The 25,769-nt window shown below is 54.6% G+C and overlaps 1 protein-coding gene across 3 annotated transcripts in view; it reads right to left on the bottom strand.

Annotated features, from left to right (window-relative positions):
- Positions 1-1,232: 1,232 nt before the first annotated feature.
- KCNIP3 (potassium voltage-gated channel interacting protein 3) overlaps positions 1,233-25,769 on the bottom strand; it is a 72,753-nt gene continuing 48,216 nt past the window's right edge. For 2 of the 3 annotated variants that reach the window (XM_045980025.1, XM_045980024.1), the window contains exons 3-9: positions 11,815-11,939; positions 11,321-11,390; positions 10,996-11,066; positions 5,528-5,635; positions 4,738-4,842; positions 3,992-4,054; positions 1,233-3,380 (exon numbers count right to left, since the gene is read on the bottom strand). In XM_045980025.1, coding sequence (XP_045835981.1) covers positions 3,333-3,380; positions 3,992-4,054; positions 4,738-4,842; positions 5,528-5,635; positions 10,996-11,066; positions 11,321-11,390; positions 11,815-11,939 — 590 coding nt within the window. In that variant the 3' untranslated portion in view covers positions 1,233-3,332. Of the gene's footprint in view, positions 3,381-3,991; positions 4,055-4,737; positions 4,843-5,527; positions 5,636-10,995; positions 11,067-11,320; positions 11,391-11,814; positions 11,940-23,546; positions 23,655-25,769 lie in introns of those variants that run through there. The other variant, XM_045980026.1, reaches the window with a different exon arrangement.

A 25,769-nucleotide genomic window follows, 5' to 3' on the forward strand; every position in this document is an offset into this window, starting at 1 on the left:
GAATGAATAGAAAACAGATATATAAATGGATGGAGGATGGATGATAGATGCATGGATGCAAGGATGGATGGAAAGAGGATGGATGATGGATGGATGATGGATAGAAGGAGGGAGGATTGATGATGGATGGAGGACTGATGATGGATGGAGGGAGGGAGGGAGGATGGATGATGGATGCATGGATGCATAGATGGATGTAAGGAGGATGGATGGAGGGAAAATGGATAATGGATAGATGGAGGGAGGCTTGCTGGCTGGCTGGATGTGCTTTCCCCACTCTTAGCTCAGTAGACCATCATGAAGTGAGTCAGTGCTTACACCCAACCTCAAGCCACCTGCTTGGCTCCATTCTTCAATGACCAGGAGATCCTAGGATCTTTTAACCCAGCATCCCTTTAGGCTGTGACCAGAGTGAACATGCTCACCGTGGTGGTCAGCCCATGGCAAATGCAGGATATCCCATCCTAGACAGCAAAGTCAGGGCTTCCTTACCTGGATTGCGCCAAGGCCCTGGGGCCTTTTGGTGTGTGTGGTGGTGGAAGTGGGTTCCTGTCACCTGTCCTCCAACTACTGCTGAGATGCCCATCAGCCAAACCTGGTGACTCATGGAGGCTTGGGTCTGTGTTCACTGTGGAGGTGATGTCACATAGCATGGGGGCTGGTCCTTAAAGCACTGCAGATCCCCGAGAACCTCCCTCCTCCCCATCCTTGAGTTGGGGAAAGCCCTTCCACTCCTCCATGCCAGGTTTTCATTTCTTGCCCCTCCCCTGGCATCATTCTCACTGAGTTTACTCTTGAAAATAAAGCCAGGAGAGGAAGCTATCTTCAGGCAGATTCTGCTTCTGCTCTGTCACCTGCACCCTCCAGCCAAGGGGACATGGCAGAAACGACTTCTTGGAACTGGAAAAGAAAAAGGATCTGGGAGGGAATACAAATGGCACCTCAAGAAGGCAGCCCGTCCCATGGGTTCTGCAGAGGTTCCGGGGGCTGGAGCTCCTGGTACAGGCTTCCCAACAGTGGGCCTCCCTGCCCAGCTCTGCCCTCAGTGCCGGCACAGTGGAAGCCTGAAAGCTGGCGAGCCAGTGAGCGTGGACACTGGCAAGTGCTACACTTCAGGGAATGTCAAACATCTACCAGCACGGCCCTGGGCGAGAGCCATGGCTAATTAGCAGCAGGGATGGGAGGGGCTGGACTGAAATCCAGAGTTGGGATAAAGCCAACAAGAGTCCCTCTTCTTTGCCAAGTTTATTTTATTAAAATATACAGGACTGAATATTGGTGGGCGCTGAGAACAGGAACCACCCTCCCAGGCTGCACCCCAGGGAGACGCTTCTGCCATGCAGACGTGCGGCCAGTCTGCATCCCAGCGTGGGAGACAGACCCCTCCTGCTTGGATGTGCAGCCAGTCTGGCCCCAGGCCAAGAGGGGCAGGGGCATGGTGGTGACCCTCTCCTATGGCCTGGGCCCCTTAGAAGCACAGCTATGCCAGCTGGGAGGGCTGGAGGTGGGCGGAGGGGGAGAAGATCCCTGAGCCAGGGAAAGCTGATGCCCTCCTGGAGGAGGGAAGGAAGACCCCCCATTTCAGTCTGGACTGGAGATGGGGTGTCAGTCCAACTCCGAGGGAGAGGACCACCTGTGTGTGTAGGCGCTGAGGGGTCCCCGTGACCAGGGCCAATCTCCACGGGGTCCACCATTCCACTTTCCTTTGAGGGCCCTGCTCACACCCCTGGGCCAGGCCTGAGCAGAGAGAGAGTGGCAGCCGGTGGAATGTATTGTATGGGAATGTTCCTCAGAAAGGGCTGGCTTCCTTCTTGGGGAGGCCTAGGTGGAGGCGAGCAGCCTCTCTCTTTCCTGGAAGTTTCTGTTGACCTCCCACTCGGCCTCAGGCCCCTCAGCCCTCACTCTTGGCTCTAGCTTCAGGCTGACAGGAGCCTCCATCCCCAGAGAAGAATGCAGACAAGGACAGTCCCTACGATTTGTGCTTTTGAATGTTGGTGAGCCGGGCTGGACTGGAGATGGGCTTTGAGGCCACAGGGCTCTGAGGCACAGAATGGACCCCCATGCTTCTTCTCCAGAGATACCTGATTGGGGCCACTGCGACCCTGGCCTCAGCCCACCAGGAGAGCTTGTTCTTGGAAAACCAGAGTGTCCTTGGCTCCCTCTGGGGCCTGCAGCCTGAGCTGCTCTGGGTGCTTGTGCTTTCTGTATGGGCTTGGGGGAGCCTGTGTGGAGAGGGCTGGCCACATTGCGTTAGGACCCTAACGCAATGTGGTAGTGGGAAGTGGTAGTGGGGGGCTTATCCAAGCTGGGGGCCAAGGGACACAGGAACAGACAAGAAAGGAGGGAGAAGCCCCTTCTCAGGCCTGCTCTGCCACCCGTGCTCCCGGGCTGCCAGTCTCTGATCTGTGTGACCTCTTCTTAGGACCTGTTCATGACCTTGGGGTTGAACACTCTAGTACCAGAGGGGGATGGGAAACCCCACCCACTTCATTCCCACTGGGCTCGGACTGGGACAAGGGAAGGCTTCCTCCATTGTAGCAGACTTGGCAGACAGTTCCCCTAAGATTCTCCACCAAGAAACCTAATCCCTGAGCTTGAGAGACCCCCTTCCCAGGATGGAGATAAGACAGTCCAGCGGCCTCTTACCACTGGAGCTTGCCAGTGGAGTGACAGGCATCCTGGGACCCCAGGGAAGTGTTTCCAGGAAACAGCAGGCCATCTCCATTCCTACCACTTTCCCCGTCCCAACTCTCTTGACCCTACTGCCTGGCAGGCGTCCTGCAGTGACGAGCATTCTGGGAGTGTAGTCGGTGGGCAGGGGAGTGGTTGGGGGATAAGAAGGCCAGAGTAGCTCCCAGAACCTGGCCCGTGTGGGGTGGGAAAGAAGGGTGATGGGAAGGAGGGGCGAGGAGACTCACAACAGAGGGGCCTTTTGGAGACTGGACCCTCTTCTGTAGGGGGCCTTGAGCGCTTTCCAGACAGTACCTTGCAGCCAGCAGCCTGCAGACATGGCTCGCTCAGCACCCACTCCGGGGGCGGCCCCACTGCACTGGCCCGGACAGGGGCTGGCCCCAGGTGGTACGGCTCTCGCCACCTGGATCCGGCTCCCAGCCAGCCAGACTCAGCCCCTCCCTGACCTCTGCACCCCCTCTCCCAGCGCAGAGGAATAGGCTCTATGTGTGTGTGCCTAGAGCAGACTGTTCACTTTTTGCAAATATATTAGAAAAAAAGTTTCTCATGGAAGCTGCTCCCGGCAGGACTGAGATTTCTTTGGGGGCAGAGGTGGCACTGGCCACTCAAGGACCCCTTCCCCCCCATTCCCCCGCCACGGCCTAGATGACGTTCTCAAACAGCTGCATGGAGCTCATGATGTTCTCATCCTGTGTGGAGAGAGGAGGAGGAGGGGCCCGGTCAGACCCCGGGTGGGCGGCACGGGCCATGCCCACACTGATCCTACCCTAAGCGGATTCCTTCCAGGGACTCGGAAGCCCGCAGTGACCACTCTGTCTGTCTCCCTGGGGGCAGGGGCCCAGCCTCTCTTCAGCCCCGGAGCCTGACTACAAGCACCTCCGGGGGCTGCTGAACTGCGGACAGACAGACTTCCTCGGCTGCACTCAGGGGGAGGCCAGAGGTGCCTGAGAGGCCGCTCAGGGAGTGAAACAGGGGAGGCACACGTCATGGCCCCCAAGGGTGCTCTGAAGAGGAAGGTCAACAGCAAGGCCAGGGAGGCTCCAGGCGCCTTTCTTACAGCGTGACCCCGTGCTGTGGGCCCAGGGGCCCAACTGTCCTTCTGATGGCCTGTGTCTGATTTGGCCTACAGGCCCTACAGGGTAGTTTGAGGGATGGTAAGCCCGTGGGCTGTGGACTGGCAGGAGCGGGTGGCCAAGGGATGGGCTCAGACCAAAGTGGCAACATGAAGTCTAGAGGTCGGGAGGGGCTTGGGCCGGCAGGGGCAGGACCCTGGGTGTCCTTGACTCCCGATGCCACCTACCTTCTGACAGGTCTCCAAGAACTCATCAATGGTCACCACCCCATCCTGATTCCGGTCCATTTTCTGTAACCCAAGCCATGGCCTCAGTTAGTCTGTGGGTCCCCTCCATCCCAACCTGTCCCCTCTGTCTTCTATGTTGGATCTAGGCCACACGAAGGGCCCTCCCCGGCTACCTCTGTGGCATAGCTGATCTCTCCGACACCTCCCCGGCCTGCTCCCCACACCCAGCCACTTCCCAGCAGCCTTCTCGGGCTTGCACTTCCCGCAGTGCATCCCCACACCCCTCTGACCCCCTCACCTCCCCGGCGGGCAGCCAGGGTGGACGGAGCAACGGAGGCACAGCGCGGGCCGCCAGTAAATGGGAGGTGGAAACTTCAGCCCTTTTCGTCCCCATGGACACAGAGCAATGTCACCCCAACCCCACTCCTCCTGCATGGTCTTTCTGGAGGGGCTGGGAGAGCTCTTGGAAGGCACCAGAATGCTGGCCTGGGGTATCAACTGCCCCGGAATCCACAGGCCCTGGCGTGCCCCAAGAGGAGGCTTGGTGGGTTGGGGAGTGGAGGTGATGTTTTAATTTGCTCCCTGGGATCCTGACAAAAGGCCCGGTGGGGGATGCAAGGTTAACCTCCTCCTGTGGAGAAGTGGGCTCAGAGAGGGGAGTGGCCTGCCCAGGGTTGTCCTAAGAGGGGGAACCCATTCTCCCCCCATCTGCCCTTCCCCTCAGGGTCCGGGGCTAGAGCTCTCACCTGGAAGAACCTCTCCACATGCTCCAGGGGTGCGTCCTCCCGCAGGACAGGGTATGTATGGCGGCCCATCATGTCATAGATGGACTTCATAATGGCCAGCATCTCCTGGAGGGGGGCCGGGGCGGCTGGCATGAGCCCGGCTGTGAGGATGTAGGGACATACCAGGGCCCAAGGGGAGAGGCTGCCTCTGAGGAGGGAGGGAGCAGGAGGGGGAGCCCCAGCTGGACGGAGATGGCCTCAACCCCATCTAGTGTACCCAGCCCGAGCCTCTGACTCTCCAGAAGCTGGAGCTAGATTTTAATGCGCCATCTCCAAAATCTGAAACTGTAGCGACTCCTTCATATACAAGAAAATGTTTGGGCCAAACAAAACCAGACTATAGGCCAGTATGGTGAAGAACCCCACCTGCCTGAAAGAACCACACTGCCCCCCTGACTGGGGGGAGCCAAGGCCACCTCCTCCTACCCTCCGTCCCCAGCTTCTCCACTTGTGTCTCCCTCAGGACCTCCCTATGAGGAAAGAATGACCTGAGAATCTTTGTCGAACTAGACCGAGCTGTGTGGGGAAGGGCACAGAACAAGCCCCATGCCCCCTGCACCCAGGCATCCAGGACCAAGAGCCAGAGAGGAGGAGAGTCCCCTGGCTACTGTCCCCACCAGGGCGGGGCTGAGAGCCACGTCTCTGAACAGGAAAGGGAGACAGGGCCAACAGGGCAGCAGGGGAGCGGAGGAGAGAGGCTGGGAGTGTGGTGCCAGCAGCAAGGGAGAGGGCCCCCCCCACCACCCTGTACCTCTTTGGTGATGTAGCCGTCCTTGTTGATGTCGTAGAGGTTAAAGGCCCACTTGAGCTTCTCGTGGACTGTTCCTCGCAGGAGGATGGAGAGGCCGACCACAAAGTCCTATGGAGGGAAGGGAGGGTGCAGAGTGACAGCCCAATGCCCAGACTTCATTTCCACTTTGCCGTGTGGCCTCACACCCCCGTAGGTGAGGAGCCTTCCTTATAGCGCAGGCAGGTGTCTGTTAGGTCAACACGGTATGAGTGTATGCATGAGTGTGTGTGCTCACGTGCATGTGTGTGTGAGTGTGCGCACGCATGCGTGTTTGCACGGTGTGTGTGCATGTGTGTGCGTGAGGGTGAGCATGTGCATGCATGAGTATGTGTGCTCGCGCACGCGTGTGTGTGAGTGTGTGCACGCATGCGTGTTTGCACGGTGTGTGTGCATGTGTGTGCGTGAGGGTGAGCATGTGCATGCATGAGTATGTGTGCTCGCGCGCGCGTGTGGTGGAGATGGCACGGTGGCTGGTCCTGATCTTCTCAAGTACAGATATTCCAATATGTGGTGTCTTAGACCCATTTAATGCATGAGTACAGGCAGAGAAGACCCAGGGTGCTCTTTTAACAAAGGGGGTGCTCTACTTTTAGTTCACCAAGGATCTGCAGGTCAAGGTGCTTGAGAACTTACAGCTTAAAAGCTAAACTAACAGAGCTCAGCTCTGGGGTCACAGCATGCCCATGTGGGGCAATCATTTCTGAGGTGTGCAGATAATTTATTATACTGTTTCATGAATGTTCCAGCGGCTTTTGTGGGAAAACACCAACTGCTCTCACAGTTGGTGGGACGCAAGCCCTTTCTTCCAGTTCCCAGACGGCTTGCAGGGTGAGCCGTCCTGCTCCATGGGGCCCTCCCAGGTTCTTCTGAAAGAAGGGAGCAGAGCTGGGCTGTGCACTAAGGGCTTAGGCTGCCCCTCGAACATCAGATTTTCTGAATCTGAGGAGGCCTGTACCTGGGAAAGGCTAAGGGAAACAGGAAAGCAACCTGGAAGAAACAAAACTTAAGAAAAATGACTAGAAGTAGAGATTAGACATCTGTCACCCCCCCAAAATAAGAACAGGATGCTACAAAAGGGGAGTAATTGAGAATAAGAAGGAGCTCTTGGGAATTAAAAATAAGAAAGCAAAATGACAGACTCAGAAGAGGTTTGGAAGAGCACGTAGAATCTTCCATAAAGTCATGTGGAAAGGAAAAAGCTGGAAAAGAGAAAAGAGGGCAACGAGAGGTCCACTGCGGAGGAACCACCACTCATGCACCAGGAATTCCTGGGAGACTCGGAGGAGATGGAGGAAAGCAGGCCAGAGAAGCAAGGAAGGACTTCCCAGGATGGAAGGCTGGGAGCGTCCTGGTCCTGCCGAGGCCAAGCATAGTGCATGGAAATGGCCCACTGGAAAAGGCCCACCGTGTGGCCTGCAGGCACCGGGTGCAAAATGAGGAAGCTACAAGCTTCCTGAGGGAAAAACACAACGAAACAGAACAGACAAAATCAGGTCCCGTACACAGGGTTAGGATTCGGCACGCTTTGCCTCTGGTAAGAAGCAGTCGAAGTGTGGCCACCGCCACGGGGAGGGAGGGCAACTTCCCACTGTAGCTTTGGAACGCAATGAAGATGCTTCCAGACATCTAAAGCCTCAAAAGCTACCTCCCATGTTACTCTTTTTTTTTTCTTTTTTAAGATTTTATTTATTCATTTGACAGGCAGAGATCACAAGCAGGCAGAAAGGCAGGCAGAGAGAGAAGGGGAAGCAGGCTCCCTGCCGAGCAGAGAGCCCAATGCGGGGCTCGATCCCAGGACTCTGAGATCATGACCTGAGCCGAAGGCAGAGGCTTAACCCACTGAGCCACCCAGGCGCCCCCCATGTTACTCTTTCATAGGAAGCTGCTCAGCGCTGTACCCCTGAAAAGGGAGAATAAAGCAAGGAAGAGGAAGATGAAGAATTCTGGAACCAGGGGACCCAACCACAGGAGGAAAGAGGCTGAGAAGCGTCCCCAGGGAGGTGCCCATCCAGATGACTGGGGAAAGGCCTGGGGTTGAATTAATGATGAGATCACAGGTCACAGGTCCCGGGCAACTCAACAAACAGGACCACTGTTAACTAGCGGCAAAGTAAGAATGTGTTCGGGGAAGGAAGACGTAATCAGTTCACGCCATCAGAGCAAACCACAGCCCTTGTCTCACCTGAGTCCTATCGTTCTGGAAAGCCAGGGGATACGGGAAAGATGTGTGCGTCCGTGGGAGACCCAGCTCCTTGCTCCCCCCAGTGGAGGGTCAGTAGTCTAGAACTGGGCAGCCACTGGGGACACAGGTGCTAATGGTGGCAATGGGCTACAGTGGAAGGTGGTGGCCTCCTCGGGTGTGTGGGTGGGCGCCTCACGGCTGTTCTTCCAAAGCACACCCTGTCACTCTATTGGGCTCATAAAGTCCATCGAGCGTGTGTCAGTGAAGAAAATGTTAAAGGAGAAACAGGTGATGGTTCCTACCTGCCTAAGTTTGGGGAATCATGACGGAAGCTCTTGCACGAGTTAGTGAAGAGGTACCATGTCCCCGAAATCACGTCTCCAGGATCTGACAGGCTTCCCCAATGGGATGCAAAGGTGTGTTTTAAGGATGCAGGGAATGGTGAAGGCCCACATAGGGCCTCCCTTCTCACGTGAGCCACGGTGTGTGGGGGGGCGCCAGTACCACTCTTCCTCCCCTCTAACGCTGCCATCTTGTCTTCACAGACCCAGGCCTGCCTGCCGCCTCACAGCCCTCAGAGTCAGCCACAGCCATCTGAAGAATGTCTCCATTCCGTGTCCCTAAGTGCGCAGGCAGATCAGTGGTGATGGTACTAAGCCAGAGACAAGTGGGAATGTCCCCTGCAAAGCCACTTGGACCTTCCTCCAAAACCCACAGAGTACCCCATGTCCTGCCAGCAAACATCCGAGGACTTGGTAGTCCTAAACTTCCAGCCCCGCACAGCACAGTTTCCTGTGGGACTGTCACCAGCTGTAACCCCCTGACTCCAAGGCAAACGAAGTCCCTCGCCTCCACAGCCCTTGCTCTGCCGTCGTGTCCCTGAGGCAGAGCCCGGGGAGCCTGAGGGGCCCTGCCATGGCACGGTGACACAGGCCTCCGCTCCCACACCGAGAAGCACACGAGGGGCCGCCGCGAGAGTACAGAGCAGGAGCTCAGCCACAGCGGGGGACAGAGGGTGTGATGACGGCCTGCACGTTCTCTCTAGTTACTGCCCCCATGTGAGGTTTGGCCAGTGAACGACACAGGGAGGGGGTTCCTGCAGAGGGAGCTCAGGGAGAGGCGGCTGCCCCTTCCTCCAGACACACAACCAGCCCCAACTCCAAAAGAGCAGCAGCGTGCTGGCAAGATGAGTGGGTTGAATGAGAAAGGCCCTGGATGGCATGGAGGGTTCTGGGGCATCGATCTGCAGGCACATGGCCTGGACCTGCGCTGGGGAGGCCAAGACCAGGCTCCCTCCTGTGGGGAGATCCCAGAGGACCCAAGAGGAACCGTGGAGCAGGCCGACCCTGGGGCGGGACGTGGGACCGCTGCTCCTGCTTGGCAAAGATGAGGTTGGTTTGGGTGCTGTACTGTTTTCTGGTGCTCTTTTCAGTGAGGGTAGGGAAGTTACGATATTTTACCACATCGATACACTTTAATTAACATGCGTCTTGTCTCTCAAGAATATACAACAAGGACTGGGATCATTATAGATACCCAGAAGCAGACCTGACTTTCTGTTTTAGGGGTACAAGAGAAGAGTCCATCTCAGGTGGGCCAAGGGCCACCCCCACCCCTCAGAGCCCTTCCTGCCATGGGGACCCCAACCTGTGGGGCACCCAGGATTGGGTCCTGCTGACTAGAAGATCCCTAAGGACACACATCCCCTCCTCTCTTTCTGAAAAGGCTCTCCTAGAGCAGAACGCTGAAATCAAGATGGTCCTGAAGATAAACATACACAGTATGGAACCAGAGGAGCTGACCTCATGGCAAAGAAGCCCACGGAAGCCCCTGGAAGGCCCTGGATGATGCTGGAACTGCCTGACCTTCTAAGAAGGTGCTGGCAGGTGCCTGGCAGAGGGCCTTTGGCACCAGTGCCCCCAACTCAGCCACTGACAGCTCACCCCACAAAGATCCACCACCTACTGCCTGAAAGGGCCCACCAGACCCCTCCCTCAGGGGAGGAGAGCAAAGACCATAGGGGGGTGACCGAGACCATCCTGACACCCACCACACACCGGGACCCTGGTGAGCTGTCAGCTGGTTTCTGAACAAGAAAAACTCTCTCACAGAGCCCTGGTTGGGTCCATCACACGAGTCCTCCCCACCCTTTAGTTCTGGAAATCTTAGCTGCCCCCTCAAGGATACACAAGAGCCTGGTCACAGGGCAGGACAATCAGTTTTTCCTGTCAACCTTTGCGGTGCTTGGGTTTTTGCCAGTGCGGGTATCACTGAAGACAGGACAGATGACGACACTAGACCCACACAGGCTCTAGTCCAGAGTCTGCAGCCGGGAGCAGGCGGGGCCCCTGTGGTCACAGGACAAGGCTGTGGCCTCGCCGCCCCCCTCCCCCGCGCCGTCAGTGTGCAGGCTGGCCGAGGCACAAAAATCAACCCAGCGGCATTACCGATGAGTTATTATTACACCCCGGTGCGTCCAGGGGCTTCCTGAGCCCCGCCGGCTCCCTCCTCTGCTTTCCTGTCAGCTGCCCTTGGCCCTGGAAGCCGAGCAGGGTGGTTATCGATCAGGCTGGGCTCTCAGCAAGGTTCTCCTCTCCAAAGAGGTTTCAGCTTTTCGCCTGCGGCTATTTTTAGGGGCCTGGGCTCCACACACGGGGCCTCTCTCAAGCGGTCCCATGTGGCCAGCCAAGGTGGAGCCCACAGTGGGGCCAGCCCGCTCGCAGGCCCTGCAGAGTCCAGGCAAGGCCTTGGGTAGAGAGGTGGGGGGGTTGGGGGGTGAGGGTGGGCAGGTGTTGGAGGCCGGCACACCACGCCTCACTCACCTGGCCCACTCAGGCTGCCTCACCTGCCTTGGGACAAAGGGCTAAATTCTGGAGCTGGGGCCTGAAATCCTGCCAGGAGCACAGACCCCTGAGTGTGTGCCCCATTTTCAAATGCAATTTCACACTGGGTTCCTACAGCCTCAGTGTGCCTTTGCAGGTCTCTTGGCTTGGTGGGATAGAATGGAAAGGAAAGGCTGAGTGAGAAGGGGGGCGGGAGTCAGAAGACCACATCCCATTACCCAGGCTTCACGGTTAGGCTCAGGGCCAGCTGAGGACAGTCTGCTCCTTCTCTGAAGGACATATGGGACCATTCACACCCAGGATAGTGCCTGGCCACTGGAAGGCCTGAAAGAGGCCTCAGGGCAGGGAGATCCACCCCGGAGGGCTGCAGGGGTAGGGGATGTGGAAGGTTGTCGGGGACCTACCTCAAAGCGGATGGCCCCATTCCCATCAGCGTCGAAGGCGTTGAAGAGGAAGTGTGCGTAAGTGGTGGCATCTGGGGAGAGCAAGGGTGAGCGCTGGGATGTGTCGAGGCTCCCACCCCAGGCAGCCCCGCTGCAGGTTCCAGCTGCCTCCAGAGCTGGAGTTCCCCACCCTTCCACCAGGACAGAGGCAGCACCAGGCCTCTGGCAGGCAAAGGGTGGAAGCAAGATCCCCTCCCCGTAAAAGGGACAGCCACTGTTTATAAAGCTGCCACAGGGGGGATGTGGGGATTTGGGGAAGAGCCAGGGGGCCTGGCCTCAGACTCACCTCCCTGAGGGAAGAACTGGGAGTAAATGAGTTTGAAGGTGTCTTCATCCACCAGGCCTGTGGGACATTCCTGCAGCAGGAAGTCACCCTTTAGTGACCTCAGCCATCCCCAGCCCCACACCAGACTCCACAGGGCCTGGCCTCTCTCCTCCCTCCGGGGATACTGCTGCCTGAGATACTGCTGGGTGCTACTAAGCCCCTGAGCTGGGGAAAGTCTGGCCATGGGGCAGGGTGATGCAGGAGCAGTAAGTGGTAAGTCTCACCGTACGCTCCTCCCCTGTCAGCATTGGGAACACACAGAAAGGAGGATGGTGCCTTCAGAATACTGACCAACCCCCACAAAACGTAAGACCCATAAAGGCCCCTGGGATATTTGCTGAGCCATGGATAAATTTCTAGAAGGTCTCTTTGGGTCAGGATCCCTCCTTCCTGGAGCCCAGGACAGGAGGACTAGGTGGGTCAGGGCCTGTCCCCGAGGGATGGGTAGCACTCACGTTCTTGAAGCCCCTGTAGAGGGACTGCAGCTCCTTCTTGGTGAACTTGGTCTGTGCCTGCAGCTGGTCCAATCCCTCCGGCTGGTGGCGCACTGTGGACAGCTCCAGCTCACTGTCGCTGCTATCTGGAAGGGGACACAGACCCAGGGAGGGTGGAACAAGTGTTCCTGCTCCTCCTCTTGCTCCAGTGTGGGAACTAGGCCATGTGCTAAAGTAGGGGTGGAGGGTTCTCCTTACATGACTACCATGTACATCCCCGCAGGCTGTGCCCTGCACAAATGGAGTGGCTATGATGGAATGACACACACTCAGAGGAGTTGTGCCTTATGGCTGCTCTGCTGCTTTGCTCCTCATGCAGAGTAGGCCCCTTCCACTTGCCTCATCTAGAGTTAGTCTCACCCTCTCAGCCACATGTGGGATGGGGGGCTGGGAGCTGGTCTTATCCTAGAGAGCCACTGAACAAAGGGAGGTGGGAGAAAAAAAGACAGCAAGAGAAGCTCAGTGGACCTCAGCCTTCAAGATCCAATTCCTGGACCACCTCCTCCACGCTGCCCTCCCTGATTACCCCCAGGAATGGGAGGTCACCGCTCTTGGCCCAATCAGCCTAACATGCTGCTGCTTGGCTGCATTTGGTGTGAGGGTGTCAGTCACATTTGCATAGGCGGTCAGACCTCAAGGGCCCATAGGGCAGGGACAAGACAAGACCTTTCCTTTAATAATAACACATCTAAATGTTAATTAACCATGGTTATCTTTGCAGGGAGGGGGGAGGTCAATTTCAGGTAATCTTTACTTTCTTATTTATGATTTTTTTTTTTTACATTTTTCTCATTTCTTTTGGTACAGCGTGCATCACTTCTACAACACAAAATCGAGCTATCGACAAAACAGCACTGAGAGCCTTGCTGAACAGCAGGCTCAGGTAATTACAGAACTTCCCACTGAAACGGGCACCACGATCCCCACTGCACTGACATCATCCCTAGCCTCCCCTGGCGTCCCGCACAGCAGTGACTGTGTGAGCCGCTTGCTGGCTCCCACTGCACAGGAAGGGCTATGAGCCGCCCGGCATCAACCACCGCGTGCCCACAGAGGTGAGCACAGCACCAAGGGGGCAGCACTGCTCACCAGAACACACTGAGCCCTGTGCTGCTGGGCTGCCCAGCACCCAGGCCTCTCCTGCTGGCTCTTCCTCAGGGCCACGTGTCCTGCAAAGGGCCTGGCAGTCAGGCTCTGTTGCCTTGGTCCACGCATGTTCCTGATCTCCAAGACAGTGCTTTCATACATTTCTTCTCTTTAAACTCCCAGTGCCTACTTCCCCATCCCTTGTCAGGTTGCTTCCTACATCACTGAGAAAACAGAAGCCCCGGAAGAAAACTTCTCCAAGCTCCCACCCCCATGTCTACCCATCTACCTGTACTGGCCCAAATATCACCTGCTTTCCCTCTTTCTCTGGGAACGAACTGTCCCAGTTGCTGGCCAAGGCAAACCCCTCCACCTGCATAGTGGGTCCCAACCCCACTGTCTCCAGCATGGGACTGCAGCAAGCCTTCCCACTCTTTCCGTTTTCCTCATCTTCTTTTTGCTCTCCCTTCTGGGTCATTACCACCACCATGAGGACATACTGTTAAACCTGGCAATCCTTCATCAAATGAAGTATAGGCAAACCTTGCAAGCCAGCCACTCTACTCTGGGTAAACATCTCAGACAGAATCTCAGTCAGCTAAGGGGACTATACAAGGATGTTCACAGCAATAGTATTTTTGATGGGGGAGTTGGAGGCATCCCAGGGGTGCATCACAGGCAGGAAGGGGGGGCACAACATGGAGGGTGCGCACCAGGGAGAACTGTGCAGTGGATTAAAGGGACACATAGCATCATAAATGGAGGTAAAAAATCAGTTGCCTACTTCAACGAAGAGGCAGACATTTCAGAGTTGTTGAAAAAGCAAGAGACCCAACTATATGCTACTTATAAAAGGATACCCTTAAATCACAATTTAATGTAAAATGTGCATGCAGATGTAAATTAGAAGAGTAGAATAGATAAGAAACCTGGTGTGGCTATATTACTAGTAGAAAAAGGAGACCTCAAGACAAAGGGTACGACTAGAGACAAAGAGGAATATTTTATAATGATATAAGGACTAAATCATCAAGAAGACAGAGCAATACGAAACATATACATACACCTAATGACAACTTTAAAACAACTGAAGCAAAAAAAAATTCAAAACTAAAGGGAGAAACACATAAACCACAGTTGCAGTTGAAGATCTTAACATGCTTTCCTAGTAAATGGTACAAGTAAAGAAACAAAAGATTTGAAAAACACTATCAACCAATTTGATCAAATTAATATTTATAGACCCCTACCCTCAACAACTATAGAATACACATTTTGTGGTTCCCAACATGTATCAGATGCTGAACTATAGAGCAAAACTCTGACCACAATGGTATCAAATCTCAAAAAACAAGATAGGTGAAAAAAAAAAACCCCAAATGCTTGGAAATAAAACACATACTTCTACCATACCCGTAAGTCAGAGAAGGAAAATCACAAGGACAGTCTTGAAATATTTTGCATTGAATGATAATAAGACCACAGCATACCAAAATCTTCTGGTTGCAGGCACAGCTACATTGAGAGGGAAATTTACAGCCTTTTTTTTTTTTTTAAAGATTTTATTTATTTATTTGACAGACAGAGATCACAAGTAGGCAGAGAGGCAGGTAGAGAGAGAGGGCGGGGGGAAGAAGGCTTCCTGCGGAGCAGAGAGCCCGATGCAGGGCTCGATCCCAGGACCCTGAGATCATGACCTGAGCTGAAGGCAGCGGCTTAACCCACTGAGCCACCCAGGCACCCCTGAAGGGAACTTTCTTAACTTGATGTAACTTATATTTGCAAGTTATGTATTTATTTACAGAAAATATTAGGTTGAATGGCAAGGGCTCAGACACATTCCCTTTAAGATTTGGGACAAGCCAAGGTTGGCCACAAGTACCACTAATTGATATCCTGCCGATGCTCTAAGGAAATTTCAAGAAAGAAAGAAATAATACAGGAATTGGGAAGTACAGGGTAAAACTAATATTCTTGTAGATATTTGATCCCAATAGGGACCAAAAGAATCAATATACATGAGCGTTTAGTAAGGTTGCCAGATATAAGATTAATTTACAAAAATCAATAGCAATTTTCCACACCAGTAATAACCACCTAGAAAATATAATTAAAAATATAACATTCATGATTTCAGTAAAAACTCAAACTATTTAAGTATTAGCCAAAACTCAAAGGACTTCTATATAGCAAGGTAATCTGAATAACTGAGACATTCCATTTAAGATAGGACCACATAGGGGTGCCTGGGTGGCTCAGTGGGTTAAAGCCTCTGCCTTCAGCTCAGGTCATGATCTCAGGGTCCTGGGATCGAGCCCTGCATCAGGCTCTCCGCTCAGCGAGGAGCCTGCTTCCTCCTCTCTCTCTGCCTGCCTCTCTGCCTACTTGTGATCTCTGTCTGTCAATTAAATTTTTTAAAAAATCTTAAAAAAAAAAAAAGAGGACCACATAATATAAAGATGTCATCTCTTCCCAAAGTAACCCACAAATTCAACACAATCCCATGAAAAATCCAGTTGGGCTTTTTGAGGACCTTGATAAAATCACTCTGAAATGCATATGGAGGAACAAAAACCCACAAAAATCTAGAAAGGAAGAGTACAGAGGGGATTTTTCCCATTAAATACTAAGGCATTTGCACAGTCACTATAATAAAAGTGGTATGGTTGGTGCAAGAACAGACAAACACACCAAAAGCACAAAAAGAGACTGAGGTAGAGCAGGAACGTCACAGGAGATTTGTGCAATGGTCAGACTGTTTAGTAGGTGGTTTTAGGAAAACTGGCTCAGCACGGAAATCTGGATCCCCTTCCCCCAGCACATGCAAAAGTGGGTTCCAGATGAACTAAAGATCCAAGTATGAAAGGTAAGCTATAGAGTTAAAATGTGAAAGAATCTTGCTAACATAAGGGTGGGGAAAGATTTCTTAAAACTTCAAAAGTTCAAACCATAAACGAAAAAAATGGATGAATTTGATTATATCACACTTAAAGACTTCTGTGCAAAAAAAAGGGCACCGTGGTCAGTTCAAGACACTCAGCAGAAGGGGAGAAGACGGTGTTTAAAACGGTCGAAAGAAGAATATCTAGATGAGATAATCATCAAAAAAGGAAACCGGAAAGATGAATAAATATGGGAAAGATGGCTCAACCTCACTATTAAACAGGAAAAGGTAAATTACATTAAGAACACAACAGCCAGATGGCAGGAAATAATAAAATGCAATCAGGTTGGGGCGCCGGGGTGTCTCAGTTGGTTAAGTGTCTGCCTTTGGCTCAGTCATGACCCTGGGGTCCTGGGACGGAGTCCTGTGTCAGGCTCCTTGCTCAGCAGGGAGCCTGCTTCTTCCTCTGCCTGCTGCGCCCCCTACTTGCGCTCTCTCTGTCAAATACATAAAATCTTAAAAAAAAAAAGCAGGGGGGAGAAGGTTGACCAAGGCTAAGTGCTGGCTAGGGAGAGAAGGGAGGTCCAAAGTAATTTTTAAGCATCCTAGCGAGTGTGCATACTGGTACCGGCATGCACTGTGGGGAAGTATTTGCATTTCCATGCTAATGTTGCACATAGTTGCATACCCTAGAGAGTGGTAACCCTATCCTAGGAACTGTGTGCTAAAGAAACAATGGCCAGGACACAGGCAGAAGAGCTGACACCCCAACTCTCTACAATAACAGTAGCTTGAATCAACCACGAGCTTATAAACAGACTGTGGTGGGCCATCCACTGTATGAAACGTCCTACAGCAGTGAACGGGACGGTAACACATATTTGTTACAAAATTCAAAACCAAGAATATCCAAACTATTTGTAGGGATACCCAAAAAATAAAATGGTAAATAAGAACAAAAATCCAGGAATGACAAGTGCAAACCTGGCTGGTGGTAACTTCTGTAGCGTGGGAGAGGAGAAGCTCAGAGAGAAGCAGGCTAGTGATGTTCTAGTTCCGGGGGTGGGGAGGATCGGTTCACTGGCTTTTATTATTCCTTTTAATGCACAGATCAAATATATATTTGAATTTGCTAGAAGTTAATTAAAATGTTTAAGAGTAATTAGAGGGGTGCCCAGGTGGCTCAGTCGGTTGAGCATGAGACTCTTGATTTAGGCTTGGGTTGTGTCTCGGGATCCTGAGATCGAGCCCCAGGTGGGGCTCTGCACCTAGCACGGAATCGGCTAAGGTTCTCTCCCTCTGCCCCTGCTCGAGCTCTCTCTCTCTCTCTCTCTCTCAAATAAATAAATAAAATTTTTTAAATAAAAAAATAAAATGTCTTTTGAAAGAAGTAATTAGAGTACCCAGATCAAGAGAAAAAGAGAGCGAGAACACACCTCTGGTCTGGACAAAATAGGACACTTGGAAGAAAGGAAAAGGACAGCAGTCCCAAAAGACATGGCCAAAGGACATCCACGGGCAAGTCAGAGGTGAGCAAACTGAAAAAGCTGAGGGGTACACGAAGAGGTGTTCAAAATCATTAGGATGGAAAACGCACCTGAGAACAACAAGGAAAAATGTGACACTCATGAAATCGGCAAAGTCTGAAAGCTACTTTGAAAGTCAAGACTCAGCTGGGGACTGTGGGCTACCTCCTCCCGCGGCTCCAGACTCACTTGTCTGCTTGCCATCCGCACTCGGATGTCTAGGTGGTTCTCAAATGGAGCATTTCCAAATGGAGCTCCTGATCTTCCTCCCCAAACTAACTGTTCTACACACAGCCTTCCCCAGCTCCCGGGACGGCAACTCTGTCCTGGTGGGTACTTTGGCCAAAACTCTGGGCATAGACCTTCCTCCCAGCGCTCAACCCACAGGAATGGCCAGCCATTCCTCAACTCCCGCCTCTGACCCCTTCTCCCACTTCCGAGTCCCTCCTCTGGCCCAAGGCTCCAACATCTCTCGCCTGAAGCCCGGCTTCTGCCCTGGGTGCTGTAGGTCTAGTTTTCAAACAGTGCTGGAGGAAGCTGCTGGAAACATATCCTGTGTACTCCTCTGTTCAACAACCTCTCCTAAGCTCTGAATATAAAAATAACCAGTAAATCACCAATGAGCGCCCACCACGGCCACCGCCACCGCCACCCCTCCCCAGCTCCGCTCTGACCTCATCTCCCAGTCTCTCCCTTTGCTCCCACTGCTTCAGCCATTCTGGCTCCCCTGTGCCCCGCAAGCCCACCAGGCACACTCCCTCTACAGGACACTGCTTTTCCCTCGGAATTCACACCTCCTTTGTCTCCGCAAATGTCACCTTCTACAGGTGCTGCCCCCACCATTCCTATGGATCCCCCATCTCTGCTCTGCTTTCCTCCATTTGGCTATGACTCCCTCCATATGCCCATTTGGCTATGACTCCCTGCCAGGTGCATATTTCTGTTTACCGGTGCTATGGACCAGAGCTGGGTCTCCCCAAAATTCCTATGTTGAAGCCCTAAGCCAATGTGACTCTATTTGGAGATACAGCTTTGGACGCAATTAAGGTACTAGTAGGTATCTAGTATTCAGTATAGATATCTAGTAGGTATCTAGTAGGACAGGCGGTCTTGTAAGAAGAGGAAGAGAGATCTCACCCCCTCATCTCCACTCCCACCCCACCCCCCACTTTCACCCCCTCTTCACACATATGCACCAAGGAACGGCCTGGAAGTGTCTGAAGGGCAGGGGACCTGGCTTCACGTTGACTCCCACAGCACCCCACGTGCTCTCAGGGGACACTGGAGACTTCTCCAGGCTCATCCACGAGAGAAATCCAAGGATTCATCCCTCCGGTTTGTTTCGGTGGAGACGCTGCCAGATCTCTTAGGAGCTGCCAGCGGCCTCACACCCACCTGCTGCAATTACAGGCAGGACTGGCAACTAATGGATCTAAATAGCCATTTGCTACAGCTTTCCTTAGAACACCGAGGAGGCATGCTCCACCAGACGGTGAAGTCAGCCTGCTTCTGCCCTCTCCCTTCCACCTCTCCCTTCCACCTCTCCCTGGGCGCAGCCCTTCTCCCAGGTCCCCCCGGGAGGCCGGTCCTGGACACTACTCACCCCTGCCCACTGATAACCAGGGGCTCAGCAACCAAGATTGAACCTCTCCATCAATCAAACATTTTGGGAAAGGAGGGAAAGCATGAGGCTTTAAAAAATTTGTTCTAGGGGCGCCTGGGTGGTTCAGTGGGTTAAAGCCCCTGTCTTCGGCTCAGGTCATGATCCCAGGATCCTGGGATCGAGCCCCGAGTTGGCCTCTCTGCTCAGCAGAGAGGCTTTTCTGCCTACTTGTTATCTCTCTCTCTCAAATAAATAAATAAAATCTTTTAAAAAAATTTTTTTCTTAAAAAAAAGTTGTCGTTGCTGTCATTCTAAAGCGGGAGGTCCCCGCCTTATACAGCAAGCTGACAAATCTCCAACGGGGCTCTCCTCCCAGGGAGCAGACCCCATGCCACACAGCCCCCTCTGGGCAGGACCCACCTGCAGGGGCTCAGAAAAGGTGGCGATAAATCTTTAATTCACTGAGCAAAGACGCACCAGGTCCTGGGTGAGGGCCATTTTTGGTGTACCGGCGAGGCAAGAGGGATTGGAGCCAGCCAGTGTGGACAGCCCCTGATGGTCAGGGGACTCCTAGACCTGGAGGTCCCTCCAAAGAGCCCCGGGGACCACTGTGGAGCAAGACTCCCCTGCGAATGCCAGCAACGTGTCTTCCCTCTGTCGGGGGGACTGGGCTTCCAAGTAAGATTCGGTTGGAGATTCCGTAGCTAAGACACTTTGAAACCACCAGCTATGCAACAAGTGAGGCACTGACTTGGGAGCGAGGGGGTTTGGCCCAAATCTCCCATTGTAGAGCAGCATCAGGCTTCAGGCTCTAGGCCACCTCCATGCCCTGCAGAAGCCATCCACCAGAGCCTCAGTTAGGTGACTTACTCTCCCCAAGCCTCAGCTTCCTCATCTCTAGGATGGACCTGCTGCTGTGGAGGACAAAATCATGATACGCACAAAGAGAGGTGGGGCCACCTCAAGGAGGGAAGAGCAGGGGTGGTGGGTGAGGGCGTGCATACCTCCCTCTGGGCACTCCCCATTCTCCCCTTCACGCCTCTGTCTCCTCACCCACCTCTACCCCCACTGTCACAATTCAGCTTCCCTGTCTACTCCAGCCAAAGGGGTCCTCCCCGCAGAGGACATCTGCCCAGGGGTGTCCTAAAGGGAGGGCCAAGACCCTGCCTTACTTGTGCTCCTGATGGCTTCCCATTACCTGGCATACAAAGGGTGCCCAATAAATGTGTGCCAGTGATGGCATGTAATTTACACTTCCTCAACGCCTGCTGTTTGCCAGGCAGTGCTGGGCACACTCTGGGGCCACAAGTTTATAGACACAGTCCCTGACCTTCTTGGAAAGCCCGTATGGGGTAGGGATGGGAACACAGAAAATCTTAGAATGGCATCATCTAACACAACCCGAAGGGCGGGGAGCCAGAGGTGTCAGGGAAAGTTCCCAGGGGAGATGGGCCTCCAATACCCCAATACAGATGAGGAAACAGAGCTCAGGTAAGAGGAGTGACTCGCCCAAGTTAATGACAGCATGTCAGTGACTGAGTCAGGCCTGAAAAGCAGCCTCCCAGCCCCTGGCCACCTCACCCCAAGTGCTCCTTCCAGAACCAGGTTTCTCAGCCTCCCTATGGACAATTGGGCCTGATCATTCTTTCTTTTGGGGGCTGTCCCCGTTCATTGCCAGATGTTTGCCCTCTACCTGCGAGATGCCAGTAGCCCCCTCTCCCCAACTGTGATAGTCAAAAATGTCCCCAGACATAACCAAATGTCCATGAGAGAGCAAAACTGCCCTCCGTTGAGAGTTACTAATCCAGAATCTAGGAAATCCAGGAAATCCGACTCGAGATAAGAGGCAGTGACCAAAGTCTAGTCCTGGGCCCAGATGTGGTGGACAAAAAGGTGTGTGGTGTCAGGGCTTGCAAACCGAGCACCAAGAATTTCCGGACCATGGTCACTTTTTGCTGCTGTGCCCCATCCTGTGAGCCCCTTAGCCTTGAGTTGTGCTTTTCACTTTTCCAAAGTGCTTTAGTTCACCACACCCCTGTGAAATGCATAGGGGAATATACGCTTTTATCCTCATTCTACAGAGAAGGAGATTCAGGCTCAAGAATATTAAATGCACCAAAGTCACCTGGTAAGCTAGTGGCAGAACCTGGCCGGGATTCCCGCGCGGGGTCACCTGAAGGCAGAGAGGGACAGGAGACCCAGGGCAGACTAAGGGCTTTTTATGATCTGCGTCTCCTTCTAGAAGGCTGCATCCCTAGAACCCAGATCCATTAGTTCCTGACAATCCCAGGGGCATCGTAACTCTGGCGGCTCACGGAGAGGAACTACGGAGGCTCAGGGAAGACAAGAGACACACAAGCGGATGCACGCACGCTTGAGGGGAGCCAGGCGCCAGCCCTCTTCCCTCGGTGCCCGCTCCCATCCAGGCTGGACTCCTGACAGCCCGTATGACAGTCCCTCAGACTCTTCCAGGCACTTAAGGACAGCACCCCCAACAAAAGGCAACATGTGGAACTTAGAAGTCCCTCCCTCTGAGGCAGGAGGGGAGGCCTGTTTGAGTGAGAGAATATTTCCAACCATGAATCAGTCCTGTCACTACGAGTCATCACTCCATTGCTAATTGTTGGTGAGGCGAATGGTCCACAAAGTTTGTGCGTTTATTATATGCCAAGAACGGTGCCAGAGGCCTTAAAGCCCCAGTGACTAGTCAGTTACATGTCTGCTACAGCCCACTTTACAGGTAACAAAACTGAGGCCAGGAAAGGTTAAGGGAGCTTTACGGCCAGTACGTGTGGGTGACAGGAACCCAGTGACCTGGCTGACACAGGCTCCACGCTTCTCCCACTGCCTGGGCACGGGTGGGCAACTGTAGCAGGAAAGGGAAACTCACTAGAGCCTGAAGTGAGTTTTTTAGTAGGTTGAAAAAAGCCTCTGTAGTCCAGTGCACACTATCCACCTTGTAAAGAAATCCCATTTCCTTAAAAGTCACAAAGACAAATTTCACAGGCCCAGACCTGGGAGGAGGTTAGGCTCAGTTCGGAAGGTTCTGCAGAACCAAGCAGAATGAGACCACTGGTGCTCCTGGCTCCTTGGTGGCCCAGGAAGGTCCTGGAAACAGGAAAGATCAATGCGGGGGGTGGGAGGGACATGGTTTGCCTGAGCACCAACCCCCCACACACCCTCCCCAGACTCCAGATGGCAAAGGACAGGGTGTGGGACAGCCCCGTGCCCTGCAGGAGGCAAAGGTCCTCAGGGCTATAGCAGTGCAGGACGCTCCCCCACCACATCTCATCCCAAGCAAATGCGTTTCCCACTAAATCCCATCATAGATTCCCTAACCGGGCTGAACATCCAGACAAGTGTAGGCCCAGCTTGGGCAATTTTCCTCTTCACGTAAAATTTAAAGCTATGGTGGCATCTCTCAGAACCACCTTGATCACATCTCTTCTCTCTGGGCCCCATGGACTTGCCTAGAAAAGGTGTGATGGAGCCTGATGGCTTCTTAGGGGCACATAGCCATGGACTTCAGGTACAGAGTCAGCTGGAGATTCTGAAGGCAAAATGGAGGAAGGGCCTTGCTTCCAGGCCCTGTACCCCTTCCTGTCCCTTTGTTGGGGTTTGGGGCACATCTGCAGGCTGGAGGGGCTGCCACGCAGTTCAGAGGCAAAGACAAAGTCTGCCTTCCTTGCCTGCCTGGACCTCTGGGTTTCAGTTCCAGGAGCCGGAGCCTGGCAAGGTCAGCAGAGTGCTGCGGCAGGAAGATGTCCGTCCTCCCCGAGAGGACAGCAAGGGAGCACAGGTAACAAGAACAGGACAGGCTGGCCCCCTTCCCCGCAGTACAGAGGCATGGGGCTGCAAATGCCCTTTCCAACAGGGGAGAGGGGAAGTTACAGCCCTGGGAGGTCAAGGTCCCCTTCAGAATGGGTGTGCCCTAGAGGGGCTCCTCCTCCTAACCTGCCCAGAAGTCTTAAGGAGGTATGGAAGGTTGGGGAGCAGCTCAGAGGACACCTCTCAGGGGTCCCAGGGAGGCTGTCCACTTTCTGATTGAAGGGTAGGTCTATCTCCTCGGTTAATATTGTACTGGGACAGAAATGTGGCGCCTGAGGATTTGGTTACTGATCCCGTGGGCTTAAGCCTTGCCGAAAGGGGCAGCCCCAAGATGTGGCTGAGGTCTCATTACTTGCCACTATCAAGTAATAGGCCACTAGGCTGAGGATCCTTCCAGTCATCTTCACCCTGAGCCACCTCCCGCCAACCGGAGGCCCGATCGGGCTGTGTTCACCCGGGGCAGTTCGGACCGGCAGGCCCAGGATGGCTCAGGGTGTCACCAGGCATCTTGCTCACGCCCACCCTAAGCACCGCAGCTCCAACCCCTCTGCGGCTCCTCGGAGCCCCAGGCCTCTCCATCCCCTCAGTCCCAGGACAGCCCTCTGGAGTCCGGAGGGGGCGGCGGCTCAAGCGGCCAGTGCCGCTTAGCGCTGGGCGCCCAAGGGCCGCACTTGCCGGGCCCGCAGACCCGCGCCCCGGAGCACCACTGCTGCTCCCTCCCCAAACAGAGCTGGCCCGGGCAGAGGAGCGGACGGCCACGCGTTACCTTCCATGGACATGGGCTCCAGGATGCCGAACTGCTTGAGGACAGCGATGAACAGCAGCACCACCACGGCCATGGCGCACAGCTCCATGCCCTGGATGCCCATGGCGACCCGAGCTGCCCGGGGCCGGGGCGTGCCCCTCGCCCGCGCGTGCCTCGGGAGGCGCCCGGGCCGGTGCAGCCCGCCCGGCGTCTTGGGGAGGCCGCGGCTCACATCCCCCGGCAGGCGGGGCTGCGGGTGTAGACCGGGTCCGGGCCCCGCGGAGGGCAGCTGCAGCGGTGAACTGGGCAGGCCGGGAGGTTGGACGCCGCGCGGCGGCAGAGCCCGAGCGCAACTTTCCGAGTCAGCCGGCAAACTTCGAGGCGCGGCGGCGGCGGCGGCGGCGCGGAGGGCAGCTCGGGCTGCCGGCACGGGCCAGAGACGCCTCCATGGCCGGCGCGGGCGCCGCGCCTCTTTCGCCCGGTCTCCAGCCCCACCGGCGCTGGGGCACGGGAGCGCGGCGGCGGCGGCGGCGGGGGTCCCGGGCGCTACCGGCCGCCCCAGCCTTCATCGCGGCTCCCGGCGCGCTCATTGGCCTAGGCGCGGCGACCACCCGGGGAGGCGTCCCCTGCGGCCGCCCCCCTCCCGCCCGCTCAAGCCCGGGGAGAGGCGGAGGGAGGTGGCCCCGCCCCGTGCGGCCCAGCCCTCTTACCGAGCCTGGCGCTCAGCCACCATCCCCCAGCCAGCCCCCCGGAGACCAAGCTGTCGGTGGCTTCACCCAACTGCCTGTGCAGGGTGAGGGCTGAGTGGCTGGGGAAGGGAGCAGGGACCGGAGGGGAAGGGAGCCGCAGCATCGCTCTCTGCGAGGAGTTGGGGTTCCATTCTGCTTGCTGAGGGGTGCGGAGCCTGCCACAGCTGCTCACTGCCCCGCCGGCCAAGGCAGAGCCGGCCTTCGGGGGATTGGGAAAGCCCCCTGACCCCGGCGTATTACCCACACCACCAGGTCTCGGCTCGAGACTGAACTTGGCCTTGGTCTGCCCCCCACTAGAAATGAAAAAGTTGGTATCCAAATTATCCAGTTCCGGAAACCCACGTGCGCTCCAGGCTTTTGGAGGGAGTGTGGGCTTTGTCTTTAGAGACTACGGAACTGAGTTCCACTCCTGATTTTGCTGCGTGACCTTGGTCGAGTCACGGATTTGCCGATTCCTCCTACATACAGAGGGGCTGGTGCCCGCCTGCCTTTCCGGCTGTGGGAAAGAGCTAAATGGATGCCAAGTCCAAAGCGTGCACAGGAGCGCTAATTCGTTTGTGAATCACTCTCTTCCAGCCTGGGCACACTCGGAAAGGAAGGGGAGAGAAGGGGGCGTGGCAGGGCGGAGATCCTCCTCCAAGTCCGCGAACTCCAGGACTGGAGGGCCCGAGCCGTGGCTCTCTGCTGCCCTCCCGCGGGCATTGCGCTCTGCGGGTGTCCGCCCCGGGCTTAGAGGGCGAGAAGCGCGGGCTACTTCGAACTTCAAGTTCTTTAGAAGTTCTCCAGCTGCCTTAGAGGAGGGGGAAATCAAGCCCCGTTCCACGCCTGTTTGGACGTAGGGCCTGAACAATAATAGCTTCCATGTATGAGTCTCTGCTACCCACTCGGCCATTCGTTCTGCGAATTCGTACTGCGCCCCAGGCACAGAACTCCGTGCCTGCATAGGGCCAGAAACAGCAGCATGTGTGGACCAGGGCCCTCCTGGAGCTGGTACAGGAACCGAGCCTTGAGGTTTACTCGTAATCCGTAAGGGCTGCCCCAGTGGGCATTTCTCGTCCCCATTTTACAGTTAAGGAAACCGAGGCCTAGAGGTTGGACTGGGGAAGGGACACAAGGGCAGCCCAGGCCTTCTGGATTCCAGAGCAGATGCTGGGCCAGCATACCGCACTGTTTCCAGTGGAAACAGGTGGGAGAGAGGCTGCTGGGTTTCTTCTGACCAGTGCAGTTCAACCTCAGTGTTTAACACACCTGGGTAAAAGTCTGAGTTATTGGAGATATTTTTAAAGAACTGTAAATGCACAGCTTTCAACTGCATTTAGTGGGATGCGGTGAGTCTCCACTGACCAAGAACTCTAAGCAGAGACGCTAATGATCGCCAGAGAACACAGCTCTGTTGGAGCACATGAGTTGCCAAAGTGTGTAAGTTTAGAAAGGCTCAAGACCCTCCTAATTTACACACTTACACGCTGAGTAAAATCTAGCCTGTGTCCCAGCT

This window comes from Meles meles, chromosome 15 (assembly GCF_922984935.1).
Source record: "Meles meles chromosome 15, mMelMel3.1 paternal haplotype, whole genome shotgun sequence".
NCBI lineage: Eukaryota > Metazoa > Chordata > Mammalia > Carnivora > Mustelidae > Meles > Meles meles.